The 20018-nt window shown below is 40.8% G+C and overlaps 1 protein-coding gene across 4 annotated transcripts in view; it reads right to left on the bottom strand.

Moving 5' to 3' along the window:
• The window catches only part of LIN52 (lin-52 DREAM MuvB core complex component), an 80719-nt gene that overhangs the window by 24884 nt on the left and 35817 nt on the right, over positions 1-20018 (bottom strand). The window contains exon 6 of one of the 4 annotated variants that reach the window (XM_057370955.1): positions 5740-13783. The exons of 2 other annotated variants lie outside the window; for them this stretch is intronic. In XM_057370955.1, the coding sequence (XP_057226938.1) occupies positions 13758-13783 (26 nt within the window). In that variant the 3' untranslated portion in view covers positions 5740-13757. Of the gene's footprint in view, positions 1-5739; positions 13784-15013; positions 17536-20018 lie in introns of those variants that run through there. One more of the 4 variants, XM_057370785.1, reaches the window with a different exon arrangement.

Here is a 20018-nt window from a genome sequence, read left to right as displayed (position 1 = left end):
GGCCGGGGCGCCCGCGAGCGGGGCGGGCGCCCGGGTGTCGGTGGCGCGGCGTCCGGGAATGCGCCGCTGATCCTAAACAAGTTTGCCAGCCATGCTTTTCTCATGGCTCCCGCACAATGGCCCGTTTTCTGCCCACCTGCCGATTATGCTTAATTAGGCGAGGAGTTGATTAATTTGAGGTAATTGACAGCTAATTACAGGCCTGAGGGCTCATTAACTTGACGTCCTGTCTGAGGGAATCAGCTGGAGGGGGTCAGGTGATGTGCAGCCCCCCTCTGGTGCCCGCTTGCTGCCCACTCACCTGGGCGGCCCAGGGTGGGGACAAGTGAGGCGGCCCGGCAGGAGATGGGATGCTGGGGGACACAACATGAGGGATGCTGCAGGGTGGGAGGGCTCCCCGTGGTGATAAAGCAGAAGAAGGGTTTGGAGCTTGGTGATGGGCTAGGGGCTCGAGGACAAGAAGCCAAGYATCCAGGCAAGGAGGGAAGAGGGATGTGCGTGGGGTGAAGGCTCCCAAGGCTACAGCTCCCTGTAGGCTGGACCAGCAGTCCCCCACCATGCCCATAGCTCAGGAGGGTGTCCAGGGTGATTGAGAGATTCCACAGGTCTGTCACTTCAACAGGAGACCCCAGCAGCTGCCAGCAGGCTGCAAGCACCCATGTTTGCTGTACTGCAAGGCATTATTAGTCACTTCATGTTTACATCAGACAATACAACTACTGATTGAAGAAAGGGATTGTTTTTTTTTTCAATAAGACTTTTCTCAATTGCTCTTTACTGCATGCAAATTATGGGATAGCAAGAGAGCTGTTTACCTAACATCCTATTGATTTCCCTCAATGGAGAATTCAAGCATGTCCTCGGGATTTACAAATGTATCCTTATCTCACCTTTCTGGAACTGGTAGGCTCCCTGCATGGTGAGAGGCTGAATGACATAACCAAGGTTACATTGAAAATCCAAGCTGGATTCATCTTTTTGAGCCTTTCACCCAGGGCCTTGACCATAATACCATCTTCACCATTTTYTTCAAGCACAAGGCAGGCTACCTGMAGATGACTGCCAGAGGTTTGGCCTTATGGCTATTCTTCTCCTGGATGACTTGCAGGTCACAGGTCTGGGATGTTCCGGCAATGCTGAGGAGAGGGGCAGAGGATGCCTTTTTAAAAAGCTACCATCTAATTATGTCAAAGGATGTGGCTGGAGAAATGTACTTGAAAGGTCACAAAAGTTTGTGATGGCTTCTTGTTGCTGTGGGAGGGCTCACYACCCTTTGACTCCATCTCATATTCAGGAAGTCTTGTCCCAGATGTCATGGATGTAATGCCTGATTAGTAAGCTTGGATCAGGATTCAGTGGTTAGCCTGTACAGGAAGTGGCTGAGAGGAGGAATGAGAAGTAAGCCATGCTGGTGAGCAGAATGACTACAGGACACAGTAATAGCTGGATTGTCTGAGCAGCCACGGGCCTCTTATCAAGGTACTTTGCACTGCTACAGGCAACAAAGGCTTGGATAACAGAAATCGAAAGAATGGGATCTCCTGGCAAAATTGCAGACAACTCTTCTTCTGTGAGCATATGCAAGTCTGATGAAGAATCTAAACATCATAAATCACAGTTTGACATGACCACCGGGGCTCTTCAGCCAAAGGAAGCTTCATTGCAACTGCAGCATTCTCAGATATTTCCCTTCACACATTAGTCCTCTGCCTTATTCTGGCCTTAYTTCTGCTTCTGGTTCCTCTGGGAGTGCTATGCTATCCTCACATTCTTGGTGTGATCAGAAAGGATGAAAAATACAGGTGTCTCAACTGCATATTGCTGACAGTGGCTTCTAGAAACTTAGCTAAAAAACTACCTTTGATTTCCTGCTATTGCATTCCACAGCTAACTTGTATACTACCTTTTGTCCCTCTGAAACGTACTGATGTTCATTTTCTAAGGTCTCTTGTTTAAATTTCATRGAGCTGGGTAAAGCTGACTGGTCTCAATGGCAGTCATTATTTAATACCCTTCTCCCATTTGTTGTTCCTTCTTTCTACCCTGAACACCCCCAGACCAGGTGATGATTCATGGTAGAGAGGCCAAATGGACCCATGTGACAAATAAATTTTGCTCACTTGCTTAGAACGTCWCCTGTGTCTGTCTCTTTCAGGAGAAGGTGTCCATAATTTAAGTTGCATTTGAGAAGAGAACACCCCAACAACTTTTATAGTCGCATTTATCATTTAGAACCTGGGASAGTAGTTATTTGGAGGAGCCAGGACAGGTAGTTTCCTCTTTTTCTCTGTAAACGCATTGTTGAAATTGGCTAAACCTTGGCCATTTCTCATCTTGATTATTACAAGGCTGTTGCCTTCTAGTATAAATACAAACACTGTACCTTGGTGCAATAATATTAAGCATTAGGCACACCGAGTTACCCTCTCATGAATTTCTTCMTCTTTCCTATGTTGACACAGATGAAGTACTAGGACTGAGGTAGATTAAGTGTTCACCCACATTTAGCAGGATGTCTGAGGTAGATCCACATAGGAAAAGTGCATTCTGCATGATTTAACTCACTGAACCTTTAGAGCTCTCTCTTCCTATAGAAAGCCTTACCTACCAAACATCACTCTATGATGCTGAGTACCTTTGAGAAGAAGGAATGCTTCATCGGGCCCATGACACCACCATCTGTGATCAGTATCTTTTAAAAGAGTGATCTGCTGATTCTCCAATGTCTCCCTTTAATTTGGGTACCTTTGAGTACATAAAATAATACAACAGGCTGAGAGGACTGCTCTGAGCCTGGGGAATAGGACTGGCCGGAGGGAGAGCTTCTTTGGCCTGAGTTTTCTGAAATATTTCCAGCTCTTCTTCTTACCTGACAATGTTTTCTGCAATGTATGTTGTGGCCAGGGAGTAGCCACCAAAAATAAGCTCTTTCTATTGAGTCTGGCTCCAGGAGTAGTATTTCTTCCACATACACAGAGCCTGTGTAAAGTAGCTCAAGGTTATGATGCCAACAACAGCAGCTTGATGAAATTTGCTTTAAAATCCGTGTCATAATATATGTATATGCATATGCCCGTGTTTGTACATTTGTATATTGGCACCTACTCTCCAAGGCTGGATGATAATTCTCCCAAAGCAATTAGAAGGCTGAATTTCAGGTCAAGATTCTGCTAAACAAAGCAGAATTCAAAGCCAAACAAATATCCACAGCCCATGGTTATAGCAAGCAAGTCAACCAATCAGTTCTGAAGTTCAAAGAAAGTTGTTTTTCAGGTGCTGCCAATGTAAGTGACATAGCTCCCAATTATGAGAAAACCAGCTTGTATTTTAAGTTTAAATGAGATCTCAGGATCAAAATTCTACAGTTCCATGCAGTACGTGATGCACAAATTTCTGATCCACATGCTTATACTTCATGTGCCTGAGAAGCCAGTTAGCAGAAGAGTATACACAGGTGCACAGACATTTTATATAATTTCAAACATCTTTCACCTTAAAGAGTTGTTAAGTAATTATTCTCTGTCAGTATTTGGGTTTCAGAAGAGAAGAATCAATTGCCTTGCTCAGGAGTAAGAAGGTTACTGTAATTACCTTGTTTGCAAGAAAAATAAGAACATTTACCTCATTTTAGGTTAGCAGAAGAAATAGCAATTGTGAAATTTATCTTTAGCCCAAATATATTTTTATTTTGCTGATGAATGTATGTTGAATGACTAACCTTTGTGCTAGTATTGTTTCCATTATTTCTGTAGAAATTTTATATTAAATTTTCCATTAAATGCTAGAATTTTTCAAGACATTTGACCAACCCAAATAAGAACAAACCACCTTGTGAGTTCTGCAGTTTAACATTTCAAGATGAGAGAACCAAAAGCCATCAGTTTCCATGCTGTAGAAAATAAAGAGTATTTTTGAACGTTTMGTTTACATGACGCCATGATCGTGCACAGCAATGTTGATCTGTTGGAAACTTGTTTGAATTAAACTGAAGAATCCCAAGGGGGATCTTATATCTAATTTTTTGAAGATGCTGCCAAGCAGTGTGAATCACAAGCATGAAAGAGAAGGAAACCTCTCTCTTACTAGATCAGCAAGTCACCAGCAGGATTAGTCTCCTGGAGTGCCTCAGAGCTGTTGGTCACCATGGAAGAGTAAGACATCAAGCAAGTTCCTCCTTCCTAGAATCCATTTCTCTGCACATCCAAGTAAGGACCAAAAGTCCAGAGTAAAGAGGGCACTTTGGCCAATGTGGGACTGGCATGGAGGTATCAGATGAACTGCCATCCAACAGCACAAGTCAGGCACAAGCAGCAAAAGGTTTTCCCCACACTGCCTTCTAACTAATGAACTGAYAGCATCTCCTACAGATCCAGAGAAKTGATTCTGAGGAAAAACAGGGACAGCTGATTCTGAGCATCTATCCATACCTACTCCCAGCTAAAGGTATTTTGAAGTTGTATAAATGCTAGACATGAAAAGACAGCAGATACTCAGCCCTTGGAAGTACAGACACTGTTTACTTGGTCTAGCTCCAAGCTGGGATTTATACCCAATGTGGTGCGACAGCTTCTCAGAATTTATAAGGGCTGACTGTTTAGGCATTATTTTCATGACCAATCTTCAATCCAATKCTGAGACAAAATTAATTTACTGCTCTGATAATACATATAATATATAATATATAATAGTGTTCTTTTTGTTAGCTTCCCTCGGTAATATTTCTAGCTCACATATGTATACAAATATGTATGTAGCTTATTTGGATGCCATTTTTATTTAATCTTAAAGACTTCTATGAACATTCTAATAAAAAAACATGTACWAATGTCCTTCTGATACTTCTTCAGTAGGCAATAACAATTGACCAGAATGGATATTACTAAGCAAAAAGCCTGACTGGATTCACTTAAGAAGTCAATGATTTCCACACGTTTGTTTCACTGACAGCACATTTGGTTCATCAGCTATATAACCAACCTGYCTGTACACTCAGGTTTTCAGGACAGGGGTTTGTGACAAAGAGACATATATCTACTTGCTGCAAGGGAAATGACAAGTGTTACTTTTTTGTCACGAACAATAATTTTGTTAAGTTGCAAAAACTAGGAAGCTGCCTAGAGAAAAGGAATTGTGCTACTGATCATTAAAACAAAATAAAACAAACAAAAAAAAAAAGCAAATTTGGAGTTCCCAGGAATATATTTTGCCAGTAAAATAATAGAATTTTTTAAAACAGGCAAAAAATCACTCCCTAGAGATAAGAAAACAAGCATCAGTACTAGGGATTTCTAAAGAACAAATTGTGCTGGAGAGACCTGATTGCTTTTTAAAATAGAATTACAAAATTAGTGGATGATGGGAACATGATGGATTTGATACATTTGGATTTTAGTAAAGATTTGATACATAAATCCTACTCAAAATTAATGCAAATGGGTTTGGCTACACCACTAGATGGAATGAAAAATTGGCTGCAGACCCACAAATAAAGGATAATGATGCATAAAAAGGTATTGTGTTAGAGGGAGAGATCTCCCTCCCAGAGATCAGCAGTCAGCTCTGTCCTATTTAACACGTCTTGACACCTTCTGCCTGAAAATCAGGAAATTTTGTTAAGAGAATGAAATATGGAAGGACATGAGGGGTAGAGCAGCTGAAAATAAAATGGCATCCCAGTAAAAACACAAGTATTGTTCAAACCACAATATAGTCATGAGGAGGTCCCTAAAAAAAAAACAAAAACAAACAAATGAGAATAACTGCAGCAGGAACCAGTGAAATGGGAATTTGCAGCAGAAAAACAGCTAAAGTGTTTGAGTAATTGAGATGCCATCCACCCCAGTATGGAAAGACCYGAAGGCTTTTACAGTATCTTTGTCCCATATATGCCTTCAGTGTGGTCCCAGGCAGGGTTTGATGGTGTAGCTGGTAGGGCAGCTCCTGGAATCTCTTCTTGCATGCTGGAGACAAAACGGTAATAGATTTTTCTGCCTTAACAAAGGCAGAAAATTCTGCTGTAATAGATTTTTCTCCCCAGAAACAACCAGTGTGGACACAGTGAAGTCAGTCTGATTTGGGAGGAGGGCTTTTAACAAATCCTCATTCATTTTTTAAAATTGTAAAACCAGGAAAGGAAATGGCAGCAAGGCAAATTAAATGCATTAACAGCAGACATAAATCCCCATTTTCCTAATGTTTTCCCATTTTCTATCACCCATTCTGTCCATTTGCAATTTCAGCTATTAATCATCTAATCTTAACATCCATCCACAGGTACACGTGGACGTCCCAATGACTTTTGAACCTGTAGGCCAATTTCAGGTAGGTAATACATTTCTGYACATTATATTATATTAATTGGCTGACTAAGAAAGAAATCCAATGACTKCTCTCTCTGAAGTGTGAGCATATCTCCTGTAAGGTATCAGAGAATCTATACATGATGCAGCCTTGAGAGACACATCCACAAGGAAAACCATACTTCCTTGGCTGATGCCACAACTCATGAAACTTCTGATTTCCTCTGATCTCCTTCTGGCTGAAAATCACCACCTATTCTAATTTGCTTCCGTTGTGTTTTGATTTTTTCATTATTCTTCTTCTTATACTGCATTTATAATAGTCTGCCTCCTTCATTTCTTTGCATTTGCTCCAGCCTCCTGCCCATGCCTTTGTGTCTTTCAAAATGTACTGTTTTACCTCTCTTGGTCTCCTGTTCTCTAAGTCCCTACTTTTAAACTCTTCTCACTTACCTGTATTTTTCTTTCAGTCTTCCATATCACTCTATTTCCACAGTCGTCTCCAAAAAAACTTGCTAATAATATTTTGATACTTGCTAGTAAACCTCCTGTAAACAGTACCCAGATGCATACACAAAGGGGGTACACTAATATTTATTGTAGCAAGTTCCTCCCTCTCCAAATTATTGAAGTGAATGAGAGAAATGATCTCTCTTTTGCTAGAGAAAATCGTTTTAAGCTCCCTAGAGAGCTGCAATGATCATTTAATAACATTCTCTGTTAAGGCAGGATCAGACCCACAGATCATCAGAGCAATAGCAAGGTTTCCAACATGGCAGAATTAGGAAAATTGTATTTTTCCTACCCTGGTCAGCAAACATTTGGACTGAGCAAGTGTGGAATTACATAAAATCTGCCAAGTAGCACTTAGGTCCTTTCTGCATGAGTGTAAAAGGCTCAGCAAGTTCAGAATAAGCGCTCTACATCAGTGAAGATGTTATAATTATTAATAGGATCTCTGTAATGCTCATAGCTCTCTCCTAAATACATGTGTACACTGTGCACACTGTGGCAGTTAACTGTGAGAAACCTTCATTTTTAGTGTTCTATTTTTAAATTCGCAATCTTTAACAGTGCATAAAGTGACTTAAAAATTAAATTCATAGAATAGTTCTTACAGKTCTTTAAAAAAAGATTAAAATGTCTGGTATTGCATCGTAATTTATTGTTATTTAAATTTCTTATGCMTGTCAGTTGCTTAGGCATTTGCATTTTTATTTATTTATTTTCCTTAAAACCCACATCTATTTAATSAAACAACACAGCAGATGGGAAGCAGTGGAAGGGCCACTCAACTGCAGCTAAGATTTTACAGGGTTGGAACTGTGCTGGAGAACCTCTGACAAGTCTCATTACATCTTGATGTCTCCTTTTCTCCTCCCACTCTTTTACTGTTTCATCTGCTATAACTTCTTGAGGACAGAGATCATCACCTAATTATGTGTTTCTGTGATTCACAGCACAATAGAATTTTGGTATTTTCTGAGGTCACCATCAATTAAATAACTTTAGTAGTGCAGYTGATAACCCAAAATGCTGAAGAGATGTCCTCCAAACACCGCTCCAGCCCACAGGCCAGGTACCATACAATTAGTAAGTGTTTTATGAATGCCAGGAGATCTCAATGAAGGCCACAAGAAGTTGCACCCTTTCCGTCCATTTTTACCTGTCTTCACAATGTTCTTGAGTACTGCTAATCTGTATGATGGATGTTCTTCATCAGAATGCCACCCTCACAGTGAGACAAAACCAATACTTTAATGCTCAGTCAATCCTTATCTGCACTTGGAAGTTAGAAATTTGACATGGTATTATTAGTACAGCAAGATGAAAGGCCAGTCAAATAGAGGTGTAACAAGCGGGACACCAATACTTCCTTGGACAAGGAAACAGAGATAAATTGGCAAAAACCAGTAATGTGTCTTTTCTCCTGGTGTCCACCAGTAAGGCCCAAACTCTTGAGGGAGACCTGACATGGGAAGTGTCACCAACCCTTACTCAGGGAGGTCACTYGACTCCTCAGCTTCCAGAACACCAAAATGGAGATGGGTGCGATAGTCTTTAGTTTTCTGCCAGTAATTTGGGACTCCTCCTTAGATCAAGACTGAAGGATCTGGAAGACAAGGTAAGTGGCCACACAGTGGAACAAGCAGTAGTTTTTCCTTTTCAGAAACTTTTCTTCTGTGACACTGGAAAGCAGTGCAGATGTGGGTTTCACTGAGCATCCACCAGAGAGCTTCAGGTCAGGTAAAGTGCTTGTGTTCAGATCTTTCTCTCAGCCTCTTTCTATTCGTGARGCAGCATAAAAGCTGCCAGCTCACTGGGGTAAGGCAGGAGCAATAAAGCTTTTCTCCTTTCCTCTCTGGGTTTCAGTAAGAGGATTACGTATCTCCTCCTTCTAGAATAAACCTCTTTGCAGAGAAGATACTTCTCAAGCCCTCTTTGGAGATCAGGCTCCTAAGATCAAAACTCCTAAGATTCAAGCCATCACAGCAGCCAGTAGGAAATGAACCCCAGTTAAAAGGGAAAGGCTTTTACAGCTCTGCAGGACTGCGGGGCTTGGACATAGTGTACATGCTGCCATGGCAAAAGGACCCTTGTTTGGTTCACAGCTATCAGAGACAGAAAAATATGGATTCACAAGCACAGGGCAGACTTCAAGCTCCATCTGAGATAACCAGAGACTGTTGCTGGAGACTTGGGAGGACATAAACCCTCCTGCTGGAACAGCTTTACCACCAGGGACAAACCGCCCAAGAAATGAAAGAGAGAGCCTCTTGCAACTTTAGCCCTTGACAAAATATGTCTGAAAACAGTACCCAAGCATGCAATGAGTACAYTGTTAAAAGAGAGAATGCAAATTACAAGCTTTAAGACATGGTTATACGTTTTACTACATTTAGCCCAAAGATACAAAGGAGTTTTAGAATGACCATAACATACAAATCAGACTTAATCATTCCCATAACTTTGGAAACCAGCAATTAACTTGTGCAAGTTACTCTGTTTACAAAACACCTATGTATTAAAATGAAAGCCTGTGTGACAAGTTAATAAAACTACTTACTTCCACTGAGCCTCCTGGAGTACACATTATTCTTCCCTTCTGCTGAGGCCATCTCAGCTGCTGTGACACTACAGACCTGCTCTGGCTCCTGCTTTGTCTTCTGTCTCTCTCTACTCCCTCTGTAGTAGGTCACTCTCTGCTGTCACATTCTCTTTACTCACGCTGTAGTAGTTTCAGGCTAGCGCCACGAAAGTACACATTTTGGTTTTAGTATTTTCTATGGCTCCTTTGGTCATCATCTTCACCTGCCTTAACCTTTGTGCATCATTTCAACGCTCCCTAACTTGCCTTTTGGAGCAAAATAATTATCCTGATACGTATGTACATCTTGCTTTTCATCTCAGACCATAAGCATCCCATCATCAACAGAGAGAGGGATAGTCTGATTCACCTCTCATCTTTCCAGCTTTCCCCTTCCTGGCCACACTGAGAGCTTTGATGATGACAACTCACAAATTTATTTCTTGATGATACCCTGGAGGTCCTGGCAATTCCTCAGGTCTCTCCTTGCTACCCACTTTCCAGGGGCAGAAGTTGACACATTGTCCTCTATGTGAAGGGAGGTCACTGGGRAGAAGGGACTGCTGGAGCTTGACCTGCTGCTACTGCAACTATGTCCTTTCTGTCTCTCTGTTGACCATTTTACTGGTTCTTCTGCACTTTTGGATGGCTGATAGATGCATCATAYGTAACCCCTTTTCCGCTCGTACACACTGTGTTTATCTGGCTTGCCCAGTGAGATGGTTGGGTTTTGGAAGCACCAGGTGCAGCTGCTGGGACCGCTGGTTGGAGAAACATTTGCCTCCTGAGCCCGTTAATTAGCACAGTAACGGTAACTGTGCTCCATTAGCCAACCCATGTGGTCAAGTCCCCTCTCCGTCCACCAACCTTGCCCTTAATGAGAGCTGGAAGGGGGACACTCACAAAACACTGCCTCAGAATAATATTCGGCTTTGTCCACGCCGGTAACGAGAGCTGACAGGATCACTACGTCCATTTCTCTTCTAATTAGCACACTTCCAGTTCGGCCTGAGCCAGCAACCAGAGAAAAGCGATCGGACAACCGTACCGAATCACAAACACAAAGAGGCCCATTCCCTGTAATTAGGTGAGACAATCCCTCAGTCTTTTCTCGGCTGGAGCTTGCCGGTAAGACTCTCGCTGTTTTGGTAAGTCCCAGCAACACAAGTTACACGTCTCCCCAGGAAACTAATAAGCCCCTAATTGTCTTCCGCTTCACACGGCTCGTACCATAGGTCTGACTTGGGGGAATTCTTCTAACGAGCGGCAGCCAGCACTCCCTGCGCCGCAGACGGACAGGGAGCCGCCTCTCGGGCACCAGCAGGAGAAGGGGGACGGGGAGAAACAGCCAGAAAAGCAGTCCAGGCACTGAGGCCTGGCTATGTGGCACAGGGCCGGTGGCTGAGCTACAGCCACACAATGCTGGGGACATGGGCCTTCTCCATCTCCACTGTCCACCTGCATGGTAGAAACCTGCATTCGACTCTAGATTGTCTTATCCTCTGTCATCTCCAGCAGTACACAGGTACTCACGCTTCCACACAGACATGCACCATCAAAACCAAACACCTGACTGCAAAGATTTGCCTCAAGTCTCTGCTAAGGCTTGCTGGGGGCTGCCCTCAGAGCAATGCTGCACTTGGCATGTGCTTTTCTCCAGTGAGGTCCTGTCACGGGTCTGCCCCAGAGTTCAGGCTGGGGAGGTGCATGTGTGTAAACAAGACCCTGTCAGTTTTCCTGTAAGGGAACATATGCTGGGTCTCACAGAACTGATTTTTAAAGATTCTCACAAAATTATTAAAAACTTGAGTTGTGAGACYCCAACTTGAGTGGTAGGAGAACCCAACTCAAGCTCTCTTCTCAAAACAAGGCAAAGAAAGATACTCCCTCTAATTTTCAACCTGACACTTTCTTCAGAAACCATCATCAGCCAAATATTTTTCTGCAAAACATTTCCATTAATTTTTGATTAAAAGTTCRTATTGAGCAAAATAGCACAGCTGATCCTGTTAAGGATACTCATGGCCTGCAGATCCATTTGCCTCTTGTGCAGCTGATTACAAACTGATCCCTTTTGCAAATCAGGGCTCACCCTAAACCCTCCCACAATGGGCCTCAGCAGAAGCAATTTGTTCCCTGTTTTTACACGTGCTATTTGGTTTCAGTGTGCAAAGCAGGGGAAAAAACCTAAGACAGGGTGACAAGCTGATCCATGCAGAGTACAGGAGAAAGAYAGGTGCCAATGCTTACCCTGAAAGGCAATCTGGGATAATCAACATATACATATATATACACAAAAATAAATTAAAACTAGCTATAATTAATAAATTAATTTAATACAGAGAGAGGAAAAAAAAACTGAAGGCTACAGAACCAGGCAGCATGAGAATCTGTGCCCATTTGGGTTGCTCTGCTCGTCTCTTGTCCCTCATTCTTAGGTAGCTGGTACRCTTTCTCCCTGCCTTTTCATACATAGCCTGATGCATTTTGGGCTATTGTAGCAAGTAGAAAATGGCAAATGGGGCAACCTTCTGCTGCTTCAAAATAAGCTTAAAATTCTGTGATTATGAAGAAAATGGTGCCTGATATTGTTGGAGGGAGAAATCCTCCTTGGCATGTAAGTGTCTGCAAGCACAAAATTTAATTACCCTATATTATTACGCCTACTCATCAGCTATGGGCCACAGAGCCAGCCTTTCAAGTGATACAGAACCAAGTCAAGTACTTTGTCCTCACAGAGATCTGGTCAATAAATAAGGTGCAAGGTCACTCTTATTACCCATTTTTTCTACTAGCAATTAAGTAAGGGCTTTCAAGCACAGCCCTCTTCCTCTTTTCTGTTCCTTACTGAGGTGTCTATAACAGAGACAGGCAGGGAGCATTCTGGCTTCACTGGTCACTGATCTGTATTATAGGAATCAGCAGGCAGGGCAGAGGTCAACCACACAAACCCAACAAGAAAACGCCTATTCTGTACACTCATCAGCTGCCTGGAGTCAGTCATCCTCCTCAAAGAGACACAGCGGAAAAGGTCAAGTCTAAAAATCGGCAGTTTCAGTGGACAATGGAGTCAAAATGTGAAGAGATCCTGCCATGCTGAAAATCTAGCACAATCTAAAATTGGCATTATTGCACATATTCTATGCAGAATGTGGATTACACTCTATAGCATCTGATCAGTCTGGATCTCTGGCCACTTAACCTTTTAAGTATCTTTATGTGGAGACTTTATGATTGGACACAATGATTGACTTCAAGATATTCCATTTCACATCCTCCTGAAAGAAACTCAAAGCATGGATGGGAAGACTGACTTGCAGAAATAATGTGCCTCTAGAACAGAWTTGATTCCGAGAATCACAGTATGATGTAAAACCAAAAAGATCCAGTCTTTTTTCACGTCCTAATCCTTGATTTGCCTTGTCTCTCTTAAAATTTGTCTCTTTTCCTTCTAAAAATATTGAGGTGCATCTCTTATCACAGCAATGTGTATTTGGCATCATGTTWGCAATACCTTTTGGATGTATCTGGCACCCCCACCCCGGCTGATGTAGGTGCTTGGGATGTGCTCACAGAAGTGCATGTTGGTTTTGGTATTTCTGTGGTGGGAAGGTTTTGCTATAATCCAGCTCAGAGTTGTTGTTCCACGGGAAATTTCTGTCCAACTATAATTCTCCTGGGCTGAAGATATAGAGACAAACTTCTCGAAAATTTTCTTTCAATAAATTATCATCTTCTACTAAAGATTATTTAATGACTTCKTAAAAAGTGTCAGTACTGACATATGAAGATGGGGTACAACACTCAGAGGTGAGGATTATTTTCATGCAGTATCAAGTTTGCATGCCACGTTCACATAGTTCACTCAGATGTGATGCATTTCCCTACTACAATTATCCTTGCTGTTTGAGGGTCTTTCTTAGGACAAACTCAAATGTGAAGATGCTTGAAGTGCTTCTCTCAAGATTGTACCTCTGGTGTTTTTGAATGACGGCTGGTTCTGGGGTAGTGTATGAATCACTGTGGACTTTCTGCAGTAGTAATTTACAAGTTGTCTTTTTCTTTTGATTGTTTATATTTAAAAATTTGTATTAGTTTATGAATGTTTATGAAATGTTTATGAGATGTTACTGAACTTCTGGGACATCAGGAGTCCAGGACTTCAGACCATGTGACAAAGATGTAATTTATCTTTTTTACATACTGCATAGGCTGATGATGGAACTGCCAGGTGTGAATTCATCAGCATGGAATGGCTGACATCACTGTCCTTGTGATCTGGAAAAATTGTTTGCCCAGCACAAGTTACTGTAGGTGAAGTGGATGAAATCAACTGCAACTCTAACTGATGATCCAGTTTTTAGAGATACTCAAAAACAGGATTTAGGTCYGGATGCTGTAAAAGAAAACAGGGTAACAAAATACAAGCTATTAATACGATGTACACACTTCAGAATATGCTTGCACTATGAGTACTCTGCAATTTTGATTATGCCAGCTCGGGCTGTAATAGAAGACAGACAACTGAACATTGTGAACACAAGGAAGGTGAACATAACCATGGAACAAAAACCATAGTAGAACCTGAAAAATCATGGGTAGTGCACAGACAGCAAAGAAGAAAAGATCCAAACAATTGTTTCTGACAATAAAAGAAATGAAAGGTTCGAAACAGAATTATCAGGTAAGCAGATTTAAAACAATTGCCCCTGCCACCCCCAACTTTTTTATATTTTTAACCTTTCTTTGTATAACTCAATTATGGAATTCACTGTCCTGGGGCATTTTTTAGGTCAGAAGTACAGACAAATTAGGGAATTTAGGGAGGGTAAGGTCTACTGTGGACCAGATTCAACTAAAACAGATTGCTGGATGCTGTGTAAGTTACCCTAAGGCAAAATCACTGTGTAAGCCTTTTGTTTATATCCTTCCCTATCCTTCTACAACTGTTTATAAGCAAAGAGAAGATTACAGATAAGACAGGCTTGTGATTTGACTTGTAATAGCACCTTACATTTTTACATAACATAACAATCAGTAAAACCAGAATAAGGTTCAAACGTTACTTCCAAGMTGGATTAGTCAATTTTCACTAATCTGTCATTTCTGGGTGTCTATTTGAGGGAAATATGAAGCAAACTTGAGCACTGWGAGTTACAGGACTGTTACAAATTGTTAATTTTGTAATGGCAAAACACTGAGTTAAATGGAATATGTTATTYGATTGCCAGTGCACACAGACTTTTATTTTGATAATGATTAACATAACAAACAAGAATTTCTTCTCAGTTGAATTAAACAGCAAAGCATTTGATAGTCCAAGACTGAAGCGAATAGTCTTTATAACTGAATGTATGTAACACTGGCATTTAAAAGGAACCAAATAAATATTGAGTTTACTTCCAAGAAACTCACAGTAACATCTAATACATGAAAACACTTTACAAAACAATGCATCAGCTTCATTATTATTACCAAATCTTGATTTTCTTACACTCTTCATTCCTATCAGTAACAAAATGTCACTCAGATTTTCTTGTATAGATAGATGACTGCATGCATGTCAGGAAGGATATCACTGAAGGCAAAAATCGGGTTCAAAAGCATATGAAAACCCTTAGTAACATTTGAATATTGACAAATATTTATTTACTGGTGGGAATGGAACATCTGCAGGCCAAACCCTGAGGTCGTGGCACGCAGATAAGTGAAGAAGAGCCCGAGGAACAGTATTGTCAAGGTGGCTAAGCAAAAGTTTTTGCATGTCAGGGAGTTGTTTTGGAAACTCAGACAAACAGAAGTCTGCATTTTCATATTGTTAAACCAGAAAGCAATAACAGACAAAAAAATTCCCTGGCTAACACACAAAAGTAGATATAAATATTGCCAATAAAAAAATAACATCACTGCCTCATCTATAAGATGGTAAGTACAAAACCAAAAAATATCACAATTCTAAAGTGTATATTAATGGCTGCTCTATAGAAGCTAAGTACAGTGTACAATAAAAGGAGATTTTTCTTTTTTTTTTTTTTTTAACATATGTATGTTACTAAAAACTACCTAGAGTTTGAAATTCCCTACTGCACGTATCAGAAAATATACATATACTTCCAGGACAGGCTTTCATATATTTTCCTATATCCTCTTTTCAGATCTCCATTCTCGAATATATTGGATCAAAAAGCTTCTATAAAATGCACAAATTCATACTCATGATACATGTGGAAGCATCCAATTATGTCATATTTGTGTACAAATATTACATATATTGTATACAAACTTAAATTTGCATTCAAAATGTATACTTCAATGCTTAAAGATACATCAGCATCAGTTTACACCATTGGGTTTTTTTCTATTCCTGAACTACCACTTTCAGCTTCTCTTCTCATTCATCTGTCTTAATTCTCATGTTCTCAAGGGATGGAATTCCTGCTCAGCTCAGCCCTGCATAAACTGTAAAGGACAGAAAAACTCAGTTGAGTGTTAAATCAGACTCCCAACATTTAAATTTGTGCAGGGTCTTTCCAGGATGTGGGATTTAACTACTTTACCTTACAGAGGCTTCCAAAATGAGCCTAGTGTTGATTGGCAATAACCAAAACCACAGACTGCAAACCAAAGGGTCACCAGCAATTCAGTAAAAATTCAAGAATCTATCTGATTCAAAAWATTCCCCCCTCTTTATTGCACACGCACCTGAAAAGAGTCTTCTCTCTCTGTAAAGCCAGAAAAATGCAGTGCTGTGAGGACAGCCTGTTACATGCACTATTTACAAGTAATTTCTGCTCTCATATGTGATTACMGCCTGAGAAATGACAAGTTTTGAAAAGCCTGCATGGTAAAAATAAGATTTCTAAATAGAAAAATCCCCATGTTCTTCATCCAATGTTTCAACATGATGTTGCACCTTAAGAAAGAACACATCCAATAATGCTTAAAATGTTGTTTTCTAGGAAAAGGAAAGAGAATGGAATGAAAAAAAATATGCTCTTAAATAAAAAAGTCTGAACATGTTCTATACGTCTTCCAAGGGGCAAATATGTAGAAGTGCATGAACAGAAAAAAAAGGCATTAAACTGTAGGAACAGTATGCTGAAAAGGAGCAGGTCACAGAAATCTCTATCTTAAAAATTCTGGTTTTGTAATAGAAGAAAATTTTGAGGTGCTGGTTTATAAACCATTATAAATACCACAAAATGTTATTTTCAGAATTGTTGTAATCCTGTATAGGCAGCCCATCCTCACAATGTGACTAACAATCCTGTTGCYACTTCTTGGAGTGCTAACTGAGAGCATTATCATCTTTCAGCTTTGTAACTTTTTCCAGTTTCTAGCTCTGCAAGAAGCAAAGTACTGCAAAAACTGACAAAGCTGTTTCTTTGTGTATTGGCCAAAGCTTCTGGGAGGATATCTTCCTTGAGGACACAGTAACACTTGTTACTCCCTGTGGTCTGTTAGTTTCAATTTCACTTAGAGAACCGCTTCACAGTGAAATTAAGCTCCTGGCACAGTGACGGTCTGGAGGGCTTCCTGGGAGTACAGACGTGCTTCTCTGAAGGCAGTGAGCAACTGGAGTCTAATGCAGAGACTGCATTTGGCTTCTACACTAAAAGCACATGCTCCTGCTGAACCAGTGCTCTTGGTCAATCCACACCCCAAACTACACCACAGCCCAAATCCTTCAGCACAGAAGTTGCACACAGGAAATCAATGCATCTAAGACAAAAGACACACAAGAAGGTCTTCAAACCAGCTACCCAGCTGAACAAGGACACTGGCTGTCCCCTTTCAACTGCTGATTAAAACAGTGAACTGTGTCACAGCGTATCAGGACCAAATCCTCCTGTTGGACATCCTATGGTCAGATGAAGACTGAATTCCAATGCAACCAACTGCAGTCCTTGTGACCTGTGCATATTGTACATATTTCCCCATCAGGAGATGAGCTGCGGAAGCAAAAAGAGATGTTTGCTCCTGAAGGTCTAGAGCAAGAGCTTTGTTCTTCTTAGAAGTTCTGTGCTTCATCTGGATCCGCACTRCATAGAATGATCTAGTTGGGGTATTTTCGTCCAAATGCAAGATGTGGCTACTTTTTGGGTTTCTCTAGGATGTTCAGGAATTTTCCTCGAGTCATTTCTCTAGCTGAAATCACAAGGGAGGAAAAGGAAATCAATGTTATTTTAAAAGACGAGAAATTCAAACAACTGTATAATTTGTGTAATTGTGTAACATATTCTATCCATAGGATAAGAAATTCTTTCAGGTTTGTGCTTGAACCAAAATCAAAACTTATTTCATTTATCTATTAGAGTGAAATATAACTAAAACTGCATTTCAGCTTGAATTCCTGACATTCTATAAATGCAGGCAGGGTCTGGAATCTGCTAAACTCAGCAATAATTCCCACAGGCTGTCTCATTACATACAATCTATGCTTTCTATTCCTACTGCRTTATGCTCTTGCAGCACCTCCTTTTCTCTGTACTATCCATCTCTGAATGGTGAAATCCAAATCTCCATCACTCTATCTCAGCAGAATTGTTCCTGGACGTTATAATCTGTCAGAGATTATGGAACTCTCTCCATTTCAGGATTATTGGTCCCTGGATGCTGTGGTCTTCAAAAGAAATTAGGCAGCATTTTCTCTCTCTCAGCAGTGTCAGTCCCTGGATGCTGTAATATAATGGGGTTTATATTCCTTCAATGCAGTTCATCTATGGATAGTGTAATAAAGTAAAGTTTATAGAGCTTTGCTCTTCTCTTTCTCTCTGCATTGTCAGTCCTTCAATGTTTAATACAGCAAGGCACRGCTTATGTGCCTCTCTCTCACTCTTGGTACCATCAATCTCTGGTAGCTGTACTACAGCAGGGTTTACACAGCCACTTTTCTGCATGAGACATTTCTGACTTGAGAACCCATAAGCTCACAAGCTGGCAGAGCAGCCCTGATAGTATCCTTGTCTTGCAACAATACAGTGYATCAAAGACAGCACCATTAGCCACTGAGGCCTGGACAAAGAATCTTCCCACTGGTGCCTCACCATTTCTTTTCAGTAAAGGTCTAAGTTTTGTGCTGGACTGGCAGGCATCGAAGCATGGAGGATTTTATTCACAGGAATGTTGAAAGCATGCATGTTTTGCACACCTAGCCTCAAAGACAGTCTAGCAGGAGATGGGAATTCATTCTCTGTTTTATCCATTCAATTCCTTCCTGACCTCTCTACTGAGRCAAACAACAGAAATTAAAATTAGCATAAAAACTGGAGGTGGGTTTGTTGTTGATGTTGTCATTGTTGATTATCTGTCAGAACAGAACTAAAATATAATAAAAATGTTCAGCTTACAATACTCAATGTGCACTCAGGTAAAGACATTCTGTTATTGTTTACATCAAAGTTAGAATTTGTGTCTTAAAGCCTTTTCTTTAAATTATTACATTCTAATTTGTTTACACAAAATTTTATCACAAGGCCATTGTCATCAGCAAAATCCCTGTGAAACAATTAATTGTATGTAAAAGTATGTAACCTATCTGTTCCATACTGATACTTATAGGCTGCAAAGGCCACTGTCCTGAGTGGAACACGCTTCAGACACACTGCAGGTTCAAGCAGATCCCTGCACTATTTACTTGTCTTGTTCCTCCAGCTGTGAGTTATATCACCTGGGATCCTGCTTCTGATTCACAGCATGAACAACCACGAAAGTACTCATTTGTACCTCTGCCTCCCCAACCCCAAGGTAACTTGTATGTTTTAAGTGCTGCTGAAGTGACACAGGGATAGCAGGTGCTGCAGAAGGGCAGAGTGGCTTCAGGAACTAAATTGTTATGCATAAATAACATGAAAATGGAAACATAAAATAAAATGGAAACACTCTAAAAATTTCATCTTGGAATAGATTCTTAGTGCTTAGTTCTTTCACATCTCCTTGCCTTTCTCCAATAACAGCGCATGGTTTTATAACACTCTTAACAGACAAAAACACAAAGCCAAACTGTAGTTGATAAAGTAGAAAGTTTTTCAGAGTGCAAGTCCCATACAGGAGATATACAAATGCATGACAATTCTGCTCCCCGAAAGAGGGCTGCACCCCATAAATCAGGCAGAGAGCATAGACTCCTTCTGTGCTCTGAGTGAAATTACTGTAGGTTGGAGGTTGCTCCAGAGCACGTGCCCGCCTGTTCGCTTGTCATCGGAGATGTTAACATTTYTGATTAATTCACAGACCTCTCATTTTATTCTTCATTCCTTTATCCTTGCTATCCTGTTCTGCTGCAGCTTAAAGATTCTTACCGACCTGCTACAATAATCACCACCCGCCTCCCCCCCCAACCTGGTGAAATTGTTTAGTGATGCCAACCGCGCTTTTAATTTGCAAGACATCAGACACAGAGGTAATTTATACCAACATCTGTTCATTTCTGACTTCTGAAACAAACTCGCACATGCTGCTACAAAATCCCATTAGGAGCAGGAGACAGCCTTCTGCTATTCTGTATTCCTCGTCTCCTCACAGACTCAGGCTTGCACTAGGGCTTTATTTTTAAAGRTATGATGCCAAACTAGAAAAAAAAAAAGGACCTTACATCTTTGTATATGTATGAAAATGGCCAGGAGTAACAT

Source organism: Malurus melanocephalus, unplaced genomic scaffold (assembly GCF_030028575.1).
Source record: "Malurus melanocephalus ecotype Western Australia unplaced genomic scaffold, MMel_1.1 scaffold_0, whole genome shotgun sequence".
NCBI classification, from domain to species: Eukaryota; Metazoa; Chordata; class Aves; order Passeriformes; family Maluridae; genus Malurus; species Malurus melanocephalus.
This window is presented reverse-complemented; position numbering and strand designations above follow the sequence as displayed.